Source organism: Corvus hawaiiensis, chromosome 2 (genome assembly GCF_020740725.1).
Source record: "Corvus hawaiiensis isolate bCorHaw1 chromosome 2, bCorHaw1.pri.cur, whole genome shotgun sequence".
NCBI classification, from domain to species: domain Eukaryota; kingdom Metazoa; phylum Chordata; class Aves; order Passeriformes; family Corvidae; genus Corvus; species Corvus hawaiiensis.
This window is the reverse complement of record NC_063214.1, coordinates 18,384,187-18,396,730: the sequence shown is the minus strand read 5'-3', so window position 1 is coordinate 18,396,730 and position 12,544 is coordinate 18,384,187. Positions and strand designations below refer to the sequence as shown.

Below are 12,544 nucleotides of genomic sequence, written 5' to 3'. Positions count from 1 at the left end.
TTTTTTTGTGGGGGGGGGGGTTGTCTCCTTTCTTTTTATTTTTTCTTTTCATATTTCCTTTTTTAAAAGAGTAGTAAGGATTGCTCCTGAAGATCCACATCAGGTAGCTGAGCCTTTATTGCGGTCCCCAGGATGCTGGTGCTGTAGCCAACAGTTTTGTTTAAGCACTTTCCTTGTGTATTAGTTGTCTTATGCAGATCACTGGCATTTCATATATTGATGTGATTGAGGAGCTGCTGCCAGGAGAGCACTATGTCTCACCTTCCTTCCACGAACTGGGCTGTTGGAGGGATGGCAGCCTGCAGGAGAACCTGGAAAACCAGACCTGGGCTCTCTCACTGCTTACACTGTTCCACCTTCCTTGATCTGGTGCCACACAGTGCCTGAGGCAACTCTGAAAGAGGGAGGTGGGTGGATGAAATATTGTATCATGCCTAAAGGAGAAGATTTTTATTATTTTTAAATTACTTCTGGCTGCTTTTCCCCCTTCCCCTTCACCGCCTTTCTAGGAGGACAGCAGTCCTTTGCACATGATATGTTACTTTGAGAGAAAAACACCCTGTTAGCTTAATTAGATATTATTCTGTTTCACTGCTCTAATACTTAACCTTATTCATGCAGAAATTTAATTAAAAAGCACAAGCATAGACGCAAAAAAACCCCCAAAACACCACCAACACCCCCAAACCCCAAACTGTTAATTGCTTCTGGTGATGCTGCAGAGTAACAGGCAGATGAGGTTTCAACTCAAGGAGAGTGAATCTGTGAACAGGCTTGTGGTGACATGACAGAGTGGACTTTGCTGACTCTGAATAAAATACTCTGCCTATGGAGAAGTAGAAGTGCTTGTTGTGCTTGAAGTGGACAGCAAAGCACCTTAGAAATCCAGCCCTGTTTTCATACTGAGGTTTTACAGTATGAAAAGCTGGATATCATCTGCAATTACACAAGAGAGGCTTTAGAGAACCTGACGTGGTAAACAGAATATTCTCGGCAGGGCTCAAATTTTGGTTTAGTTTTCTTACAGCATACAGACTTTGTGCTATAAAATCAAGAACTTGAAAGGCAGTGTGGAGAATGTGTTTGACTATGCGGCCTTACTTCTGCTTTCATAGGCTTCTGCCTTCCCTGTGTGCAGAGAAAAACGTTAAGAGAAAGCCAGTGTGAGTGTTCAGTTTAGGTCTGTGTTAAAACATGGTGCCCAGTGCATGGATTAGGGTTGAGCAGGCTGCCTCATGGCTGGCAGCCTTTCTGAAGACTTTAATTGCAGGGGAAGTCGCAGTCTTGCATGAAATTCCAGATAGAAGCACATTAGGGAATTTTAAGAAAAGAGATCATGTATGTATCAAGCTTCATATGGGTGAACCAACCTAACTGGTCACTGCGTTAAAACCAGCTAATGTTTCTACCACTCTCAATACCTAAGGCAATTTGAATGATATATCAAGATGTTGTATGTACCCTGCTCACAGAGAAAAGCAGTAAGTGCATGTTGTCGTGACCAAGAGTTAAAAACTGCAGCAGCATCTTGATCTCTGACCCCATCTCCCCCTGATCTGTGGTTAATGCCTAGAAGGTTCATCATCTCCCCTCTCGCTCTCACAGATACACTCACACCTGCATGTTTTGTTTTGCTTCGCTTTCCTTTCCATAGGATAAGATCAGTAAAGAAGTAAACTAATGTTTGCTGACTTTGCATGCCTAGAGAAAAAAGGAAGAGGACTTAAGAAATGAGGACAACATTTGGGTTTTAGAAGTCACTGAGTGAGCAGAGAGATTGGAAATGAGAACTAACAGGATGCCAGAATGAGTGAATTGGAGAAGCAAAAGTTTGAAAGGATTTGAAATAGTGGGTGAGTTTTGTGGCAAGAAGCTGTTGAACAGCAACTCTGTGTATAACAGTGAAGCAGCTGAGATGTTGGAAAGGAGGGTGATTTATTAGATGGGCCCAAAGAAATAGTTATAAGAGCAGTATGTGAAACTCCTAGGTGAGGCTGAGGGTTGACTCTGATAGCTAGTGAGGCTGGAGCTATTAAAAGAATAAATGATGAATAAATGATAAATAAAAGAATGCTATGGATGGATGGAAGAGGATGTAGAAGAAGTAGTATGTCTCTAGAAATTTGTCCTCAGGATTTAATTAAAAGAAAAAAATCCCTGGCTGGTTTGGAAGACATTCAGCCTGGGTTTATTTATTTATGCTAAGTAATTTGGTGTGGGTTTTAGTTTAGGAATTGATTACTGTTAAAGTTTTTCTTTTAAACTACGGGGTTAAAAGAATATATGCATACACTATGTCCAAGTGGCTGCTGGAAATTAGTGCAAATACCTGAGATGCTGATTAACTTGCAGCAGTAGATGCCTGGGACTTGTGATACAGGGGCAGAGCTGTTCCTTCTTGGTTGCCTTGCTACTTCTCATGTTGGCCCATGACAGAGAATTTCAGAACTCCTCCAATGCAGTTAATGCTGGGTTTGACTCTCATAATTCTCTTTGAGCAAGTGAAGGCTTTGCTTGGGTTACAGAGAGTGACAGGAAAAGTTTGGATGCCAGCTTCAGCTAGCCCTGTAGCCTTGCTTCTGTGTGTAGAAGGGCCTGATTGCTGAGAAAGCCAGGAGCAAGTGGTTGAGCATCGTCAGGCATGACAGGACACAGCTGAAGCCACAGAGATGTGGCAGAGAAGGAAAGTGTTCTGCTGGTGATGGGAGTGCTCTGGATCGGAGGGGTGATGGTTCCTGGGCAGGGGGCTGCCACAGGGAAAGCCATGGAGCTACTGTAAAGTAATGTAGAAGAGTTGCTGTAAAAACAAGTAATAAACTAGGATATTTTTACATGACACATTTAGTAACTTTATTCTGCATATAGCTGTCTGTTTTCTGGTCACAGACTGCAAGACTGAGAACACAACATTTCTTTTAGGGCTGATGGTGTTTTTGTCACTGCTGCTCATGTGACACCACTCTTGCTGCAGCTAATCTGGGACTCTGCATTGTCACTGCTTCCTAAATTGTAGGTTGGAAGGCTTGCAGAGACAGTGTATGGACATACAGAAATAATTATCCTATCCTTCCACTTCATGGATGTGCCAAACAGTTGGAAATGAACGTAGCATGCTTGTTGCTGCTCTTCAGCACATCAATGCAAAATTCTGGGAAGCAGAGTCTTTATAGATTCTATATATACTTTAGAAAGGAATAGAGATAGTTTTTGATCCAACTGTAGTTTGTTAATCTGGAATTGAAAGCTTGTTCTCATACTTGAGGTATTGTTTAGTTATCCTTCAGATGCCATTGCTGTCAAAGGATCTTTTCCACAAGCAATTTTAAGACCCTAGTCTTCCTAAATGGTGGTTATTAAATGTGTGTATTCTTTTGTGCTTGTAGTAACTGTTTGCAGATTACTTCACTGACGTGATAAAACCCTTCTTTGCCCATTTAAAGCGCAGAGGTAAATAGTTACCTGTGTCACATCTGTGATTTTTGTTTCCAATTTTAAAAAGCAGATGGTCTGATAATTTCTGTGACTGGTTCTTTTTATTAAAGTAACATTGATATTGAAAGTATAGAATATTCAACACATGAAGTTGCAGTATTCAGGTAAGAGTAAACTTGTCCACAGACCAACTTGTTTCCTTGTTTGTTTTCTTTTTTGGGGAAAGCTGTGGGAGGATAGCAGGCAAGGAAAGTCTGGATGTAATCAATCTCTATCTTACTTTGAATTATGTTCCCTTTAAGTATTCAAATGATTCAAGTTGCTAAAGATGCAACTGCTAAAAACACCCGTATTTTTGTTCTAACTATTTACAGCTGTAATTGCTTCTTCACTTCTTTTATCTGTATGAATATTCCTTTCTAGCATTTCTATAGTCACTCTTGGATTTAGTTTTTAATATAGATCCTGTCACTGATGTCACTACCTGAGATGGACGTCAAGCAGAATTCCAGCTCATAAATTCCGGTCAGATACATGGTGTGTCAGCACGAGTTGTTTGGTGGTATGCTGCAAAGAGTCTGGACCTTATGCTTTCTGAGAGACTGAGTAGCCCTTTTCTCCTTGTGACAGTAGAGTTGAATATTACATTTGAATTCAGTCTGGGTTAAAAGTCTTGCTGTGCCAGATGCTGAAGCTTAGGGTAAAAGGAAGGTTTAAAACCCACAAATGCATTATCTAATTTAAGCCAGGATATCATGAGGAGGTGCAGCAAACAACTGAAGGATTACGGAGAAAGAATAGAGAGAAACAATAAAAAGAAAATATGTCCACTTCAGACTGGCAATTAAATGAATGTATATCTTGGATTTAGAGCAGTCAGAATTCAAACTGATGTGGGATGCAATTTGGAGAAAAATACTAAGGTGTTTAAATTTAAAAAATGGCAATTAATTACATGTTAATTTTTTGCACCTTATTTTTAAAGATTTTTTCTTGCCTCTTGACAGGTTGTCTTGCATTTCAAACTGTTGGTGAAGATGATGAAGAATACCAATTCCTGATTATGCTTTACAGTCTCTAAAGATACTGTTTATCATTTTCTTCCCCCCCCACCCCCCCATCTAATTCATATTAAGGTGTAACACAACCCTGTATTTCACAAAGGGTGAGCATACATCTTTGTATGTGCAAGTGTGTACATGTGTGTTCCATTTTACAGTTTCCATGGATGAAGCACATTCCATTAGGAATTCATACCATTTGTTACTCTGAATCTTGTTCTCTTCTCTATGGTGATTCTGCTCTTAGAATATACAGGAAAAGATCCTTATGTTCAAGGAGAAGTAAGAATAAATCTGTACCACTAATTCAAATCATATACCCTTATAGTACTTCAAGATTTACATATAGTTATTTATATTGCTATTGTTTTGATTGTCTAATAAAAACTGAAGATATAAATTGAAATAGCTTCACTAATCTGATCATCAGCTAACCTTGAAAACCTTTTAAAATTTTATTTGAAAATATGATGAAAAAAGCAATATTTTGAATAGTCACTCTAGAAGATGAGGGACACAATGAATAATATCTAGGTGAAATACTAAGCTTTTGAATTTAAATGTCTTCTAGTATCAGAGATGACTTACTCATGATTACACTGAAGTACTACTTCAAGATTGAACCAAGATGTGCTGAGCATGTGTGACTGGATGGAGAAACTTATTTATATAATCATGTGTCAGAGATTGATTTAAAAAACCAAAAAGTATCTCTCATAGGGATTCCAGTTGCATATAACGCTTGTATTTGAGTGCTGGCAGAGGTTGGATGACTCTGGAGTCTTCATCCCTGCAGATACTCAAAAGCCATCTGGACATAGTCCTGGGCAGTCAGCTCTAGGTGGCCCTCCTGGAGCATGGAGGTTGGACCTGATGACCCCCAGAACTTCCTTCCAATCTTAACAAGGCTGTGATTCTATAGGGATCAGGGCAATCCTCAAAGATGGCTAGAGGAGAGGTTTGGGGGTACACCCACCTGCACCAACCATGCTGAGAGGCCTCTTGGCTGCTCTTCCTTACGCTGGCAGGAGAGGCAGCTGTGGTGAAAGTGGCCTGGCTGCTTCTTTCCTTTAGTGTTGTCCTCTGCCATTGCATCTTTGGTTTTCTCAGATTTGTTTCAAAATAGTTTCTGATCTCCACTTGGGTAACACATATCCAGCTAGTGGTATCATCTGCACCTTCGTGTGTAGACATTTACAAATGCCATTTCATGGAATCATAGATTATCCTGAGTTGGAAGGAGCCCACAGAGATCAGCAAAGTCCAGCTCCTGGCCCTGCAAAGAACAGCCCCAACAATGCCACCATGTACCCAAGAGCATTTTCCAAATACTTCTTGAATTCTTGTCAGGTTTGGTGCTGTGATGACTTCCTGGGGAGCCTGTTCCAGTGCCCAGCTACCATCTGGGTGAAGAATTTTTCCCAATACCCAACCTAAACCTTTCCTGAGTCAGCTTCATGCTGCTTCCACTGGTCAGAGAGAAGAGATCAGTGCTTGTCCCACTACATCCTCTTTAAATTCCTTTAATTAGAAATATTTTTCCCCAAGTTGAGTCTCTCTTGCCTATGACAGTAATTGGTAAAGATTTTCTCTCTATCTCAATCCAGAAGCTTTCTCATCCCATTTTCTCCCCCTCTTTTATTAAGGATGCCTACATTTTAGTCCTAAATCTATGTGGCATCAGAGCTGGTAGTGGTAAACACAAGTTTTAGCAAGATGATATGAAATTCTGAATAGCCGGAATGGCTTTTTAGATTTTTGTTTCTGCAGTCAGTATATAAGGAGACTTGGTAATGAAAATGGAAGTAAATGAAGACACAGCTGTAACTCTTGATTGCCAGTTCAGTTTTCTAGCTTTCATTGATCTCTGTTTGCTCCCCTGTTTCTTTTAAGATGAATTAAAGGAACTTCTGTACAACAAGTTACAATAATGTTGAAAGTTTGGATGTCTTACAACTTTCTAGCACTGCTTGCACTGACACTGTAGAAGGAGCAGTGGCTCATTAGGGACACTATAAATAAATATGAGGCTCATTTTTCTGTGCCACTAAGTAGTGGCACAGAAAGTTCAATTCAGAGCAAATATATAAGTCTAGTGAGGGAAACTCTCCTCGGCACATTCACTGGCATTAACCTATTGATAATGAAATTCAAAGCCTGTTTCCTCTCCTGAAGGGTGGACTGAGTTTTGTGTGAGCTGTCAGCAGAAATTAGGAGTTTAGTAACTGATGCAGTAGTAGAAGAAGAGGCTTCTTTGTATTTCTTTATCCTTGTGTGTTTTTGACAAATACTGCTAACTACTTAGCATTTGGTCCACTTTACTAACCAGCAGTTAAAATGGTGGGTTTGGGTAATAGTAAAAATAAAAATGATGTATGAACTTATTTTTCCCTCTAATATTATTGTTTCAACGAGGCCCTACAGTAATAGTGTGCTCTTACTCTTTAGAAATTCATCTCAGGAAAGCAACTTAGTGTATCTTTGTTCTTGTGGATCAGAACCCTATTTTCTGTCACTTTAAAGCTGTGTTTACACATTCATGTGGGTAAATAAATTGTTTTGAGTTTTTTGTCTTAATTTCCTTTTTTAAACATTCCAGTCTATCAATTTTGAAATTTCCTTAGTTGTCTTCATTTAAGGCATTTACTTCCTCTGGGCAATGTTAAATGTCCCCGATGAGAACATGTCAGTTGACACTGTGATATATCAAGCACATTGCTTGTGACAGCACTCGGTATTATATAACCACAGGCTTTAATTACTTGAGTGTGACATTTGTGGAGGTATGAACTGAGAGAGTTCCGCATGACAATGCTAAAGGAAGTATCCAAAGAAAATCAAATCTTCCTCTTGCATCATGCTTGTTAGCTCATGAGGCAGTTATGGAGTCTTGCAGGGTAATATTTACACAGTAGTTAAGATGTGAAGTTTCCTGCTAATCCATTTTGGCAGTGCTGCTACAGGAATCAAGAAGCATGTGCCAGAGCTTTCCTTGAACCTGCTGTTTCAGTTCAGAGTTCAGTATCTGAAGCACTGATGAAGCAGGGGAACAGCAAGTTCCTCTGGAGCCACTTTCTGCAAGCAGTGTGAAAATGCGGGTCTGTATGTAATGTGGACGATGACCATCAGCCTTAGCCACCTGCTGACAAAAGGAAGAAAGTAAAGCTTCAATCTTCTGAGTGCAGGAAATTTTCACACTTTTCAGTTCTGCCCTGTGGACTTTCTTGTGGTCACTGTATTTGTATGCTGGGTTAACATCCCAGGCTGCACCTTCAGGCTCTGTATTTCTTCAGTCATCAGTTGTAGTGAGTGAGGGTGCTGTTGAAACTGGCAAAGATCTGACAGATGGATTCTATGAAGTACTTGCACAAGAAAAGAAGTATCTGATTAATAAATTATATTTTGGAATAGAAGGCGGGGTTGATATTCAAGCTCTTTAGCATAAAGTGCACTGTTTAGGCAGTGTCTCTTTCTGTGGTCATTTTTGTGGCATTGTTACTGTATCTGCTCTTGTTTTGTGCATTAAGCTGTTAATACAGTTCAATTTTAAAATTGTAATAGCCCCTTTGTGTCTCTTAATGAAAGTAAGAAATTATTTCCAATTATTTCCAGGTATGCTTTGATTGCTTTCTGATTGTTCCCATGTGTATGGACCAGGTCACATTCATTTAAAGACTACTGATCTCAAATCTGAGAAGGCTCTACTGTTGTTTGTTAGTGTATTTTTAAGTTTAAGACTTCAGCTCAAGCTGCTTGCTTCATTTTTGCCATATTTTAAACCTTTGATCTGGGGAGTGCCAGGAGTCACTGTTTCTCAGATGCCATGACCTCAGTGGAGATCCATGATTGAGACAAATCTTTTTTACTTGAAGTGGGACTGTCAGGATTCTTAGAGTAGTTTTCCAAGCACCAGTTTTGAACTCTCAGAATTCACTCTTATCTCAACCCAGCTTTCTTTTGTTGGGATTGTGTTCCTTCTCTGCAGGATGTTTTTTGACCATCTCCAGTTACTTCAGACTTGTTCCTATTTCTGTTTTTATTTTCCATTGGTAGGTACGAGTAGACAGTAGTTTTCAGTACACTTAAATCCTCAGATCTCACACAGTTGGAAATTGGTAAGGATTGCTTGAGGAAAGGCAAAGGAAAATTAGTACCTGCTGAGTTTTGTATTAGGGCTGGTAAATTGCCAATTTGAAAAATATAAAGCAAGAGCTACAGGCTGTGTTAGCATAGGAAAGGGGGGTGGGATAAAGGGACTGAGGGGGATAAAAAGCCGAAGTTGTGGTTTGCCAATAAATTAGTCAGCAAGTTTGCTGGTGTCATGGTTGTAGGTGTAGAAGTGTATTGCAGTATTAAAGCAGATAGTATTTTGATCTCAGCAATTTAGAAATGGGTGATGTAAACCTAAATATGAATAACTGTTTCAACAGACTTTTAGTACTAGGCAGACTGCAGAGCAGGAAAGAATGATGATGTTTGCTAAAATGGTTGAGATGAACATAAAGGCATGTTATTAAATTTAGTTGTATGGAGATTCTGCCCTGTATATGGAGTTTTGCAGTAGCCTAGACATGGAGGAGAAGGTATTTAACCGTGATTAGCTGATCTTTACCTTAGTCAAATATAACTGGCAAAGTTACAATTTTGACAGTCAGCTGTTACCACCATAATTTTTCTGAACTGGCAGCCACATGGTTTTACTGATGAACAGACACACCAGCTTTCCAGGTACGTGCACACAGTCATACCATGACATAAATATTTTACACAGCAGAAGAGGGAGAAGAGAGGGAAGATGAATATTGTGTTGTTACAAACGTGTGACGGTGACTCAGAGTACATACTTGTGATAACATTTGTCTTTTCCTATACTTTTAATGCTAGGTCTACCCTGAATTGCAAATCACCAACGTTGTTGAAGCCAACCAGCCAGTTACAATACAGAACTGGTGCAAGAGGGGATGGAAGCAATGCAATGGTCACCCGCATATTGTGGTTCCCTACAGATGTTTGGGTGAGTGACTCAGTTTTAGTCTGTTTTTTCCAGCTGTATTTTTTCATGAAAAAGGTAGAGAATCTACATAAATACCTTTTATACCTCAGTATTATTGTCTTTTCTGAAAGGAGTTTTGTCCAATTGTTCAGTCCTTTGAAGGTGCATTATCTAGAAAGAAAGTACTCCTGCTCTTCCCTAAATAAATTCTTCTTTTTCACATTAATTTTTGAATATCTAGTACTTAGACTCTTACTGTGAAAGACAGTGGGAATCTGTATTTGTTGAAACAAAACAAAAGATAGTTTATGAATTCCCCCATTTCATCCTGCAATTTTATTTTTGTAGCAGTTGCTTGCTGTTCTCTCCTGCATCCTTGGTGGTTTGAATCAATTAAAAGGGACGTTTGGGCCCTCATTTTTTTGTTAACCTTTACTTTTGTCTGCATTAGAAAATTGAATCATTAATTTGCTGCTTTCATTGACATTCTAGGTACAACATTTTCTTGATATTATTCCATGAGTTACTTATGTTGCTTTACCACTGCTGTTTGAATTGTGATAAATGCTGGAGTTCAGAGTTGGAACTTGCTTTTCTAGTAAGCCAAGACAGCTAAAAGGCATGGAAACCAACTCAGATCAGTTATTCCATGAAACAAATAATGAAAGAAATTTTTAAAAACTATGCAATGTTTCTAGAATTTTTGTTCAATTGTGTAGAATAGGTAAAACACAGGGTGCAGTCTGCCCTTAGCAAAGCTGGGACTGAAGAACTAACAGAAATGCTACCAGTGTGGTCAAAGGTGCCAAAACAGCAGGTGTGTAAAATCTGTGCTAAGTATCAGAGAAATTTTTTTGTTTGGTAAAATTTCTAGATCTGATGTTTGTTTATATAGATATAAAATAGGTTTTTCTAAAGCTGCGGTATGTCATTGTTGATGCTACTGAGGCTCTGCAGGACCAGTTTATTCTAGGCAAGAATCTTCAAGGAGAACCCAAATTAAAGACTTTTGGTAAGGAGAAGAACCTGCTTCTAGGAATTACGGATTCTTACTGTGGGAAGGAACCTGCTGGTTTTTGTGTTTTTCCAGACTTCTACTTGAGTTGGTTGGTTCCACCACAAGCTTTAATGCTAAAAGGGACATGCTCTTTTACCCATTTGTTGCTGTGTTTTCTTTAGTTTTTCATAGTCAGGATAGAAACATCAGCTTGTAGTGTTAATATATGTGTAAAGCCAGATAAGCAACTTATTAGAGGTGAGGCGGTCTCACCTAGAATGCATCATGATATATTAGATCAGACTCCATGTGAGTGCACTTGCACTAATTGTGGATATGGCAGAAGTACATCAGACTAGTGGAACTACAAAAACTAATTTTTATTATTTATTTTATTGTCACTACAAGCAAAACTCTGAATTAAGAAAAGGGCACTCTTAGGCTTAGGACTCTCTATTCTTATGTAGATTTGGTCAGTGTCCTGGAGATCTTAAAACCTAATTTAAGCTAAAAGGCAATGTCATCACGAGAGCAAATGACTATAAATTGGCTCTGAATAAATTTAATCTGCAAATTATAAGGAAGTATATGCAAGCATAAGGAGCTCCAACAGTCTTCTGGTAAAGGAGTAAGAAGTCTAATCATGTGGAAGGAAGTTCATAAATTCATGGACAGGACTATATGCAGTTCCTTGCAGGAGTGAGAAACTGAACTTGGATTTTTAAGGTGTCTTCCCTGAGTTGCAGTTTTGAAAGAAAAATCATTGCAAGTTGTATGGTTTCTATCTTAGGTAGCAAGGTAGGCTTTGGAGGCAAAAATTTTAAAGTTGTTTGAGCACTTCATTCCCATTAGCCCTTAGCTCTTATTTTTTATTTTAAAATCCCCTCATACGCTATTTTTTGTCATATTTCCTTGTAATTGAGGCTTATGTAGTTGTGTCTGACACATTGTTGTGTTTGTTATCTTTCTCATATGCTGACATACATCTTTTGACCCTGACTAGAATAAACCTTAGATACTGATGCTCCCAAGGGCTTACTGGGGGATAGGTGGCCACATAATTACTTCCTCTAGAGGGGAAATGGTGACAGTGGCCATAATATATAATTTCTCTGTCAAACAGCCCTCTGCTTGTTGTGTACTATGTCTGTCTTGGAATACTTCTTCTTAATAATGTTTTTTTACAGAACTAAGGAGTCCAGAGAGCTTTTTTTTCTCCCCTTCTAGTACTTCTTCAGTGTTAAAAGGTTTTTTTTTTTAAAGTTGCCTCTTGCCTGTCAGCTCTGTGTGTGCCTCAGCTGTTCTTAGTGTGGTAGCTGTTAGTGGACATGGCCGGAAGCTGGGCATTGCCAGTGCCCATTTGTCACAGGTTGGGTTTGTAACCGGGCAGAAACACCAATTTAGTGTAGTGGTTTGGCCCAAAATACTCATTACTGTTTATCTTCTGTGAGATAAGAATTAGGAGAAATGCAAAGCAGGCACCAAACTTGAAAGAATATAAAGAAGTTTATTAACAGACCTAAAAGAAGGGAAAAAAAAATTATACCACCTTCAGAACTCTCTTCCTCCCCCCATCTTCCTCCCTTCTCCCACTGACAATGTTCAAAGACAACCCTTAAGATGTTCAGTCTGTTTACCACTTCCATAATAACCTTGTTCAGTCCATTTAGAAAGAGAAGTCTCTTCTTGCTCATGCTATGAAAACATTATCACAACGAGACAGCCGTCCACTTCCAAATAACTTTGTTCAGTCCATTTAGGAAGAGGAGTCTCTCTGCTCGCGATGTGAGTCCCTTCCCCCGACTTGCAGCTTTTCCCGCAACTGCTTTCGAGGGTCCACTCTGGAAGTTTTTTGGGGTACAATTTTAAGGTTGAGCCGTTCAGAAACAAAAACACAGGCCCTTCTCCTTCCCTGGGAGCAAAGGGTCTTCATCATCTTCATCATTAGGACTATCTCCGGGAGCGTTTCTGGGAACTGAGGTTTCTCCTTTCCCGTTTGGAGCAAAAGTCCTCATCTGGTCCATCTCTCCCTGTCCAAACTTCTCATGAAATTACAGCTGC

General features: G+C 39.3%; 1 protein-coding gene across 4 annotated transcripts in view; it reads left to right on the top strand.

The window, feature by feature from the left end:
* LOC125321200 (amyloid beta precursor protein) overlaps positions 1–12,544 on the top strand; it is a 206,325-nt gene that overhangs the window by 51,924 nt on the left and 141,857 nt on the right. For all 4 annotated transcript variants that reach the window (XM_048293620.1, XM_048293622.1, XM_048293621.1 and 1 more), the window contains exon 3: positions 9,378–9,507. In XM_048293620.1, the coding sequence (XP_048149577.1) occupies positions 9,378–9,507 (130 nt within the window). The remainder of the gene's footprint in view (positions 1–9,377; positions 9,508–12,544) is intronic.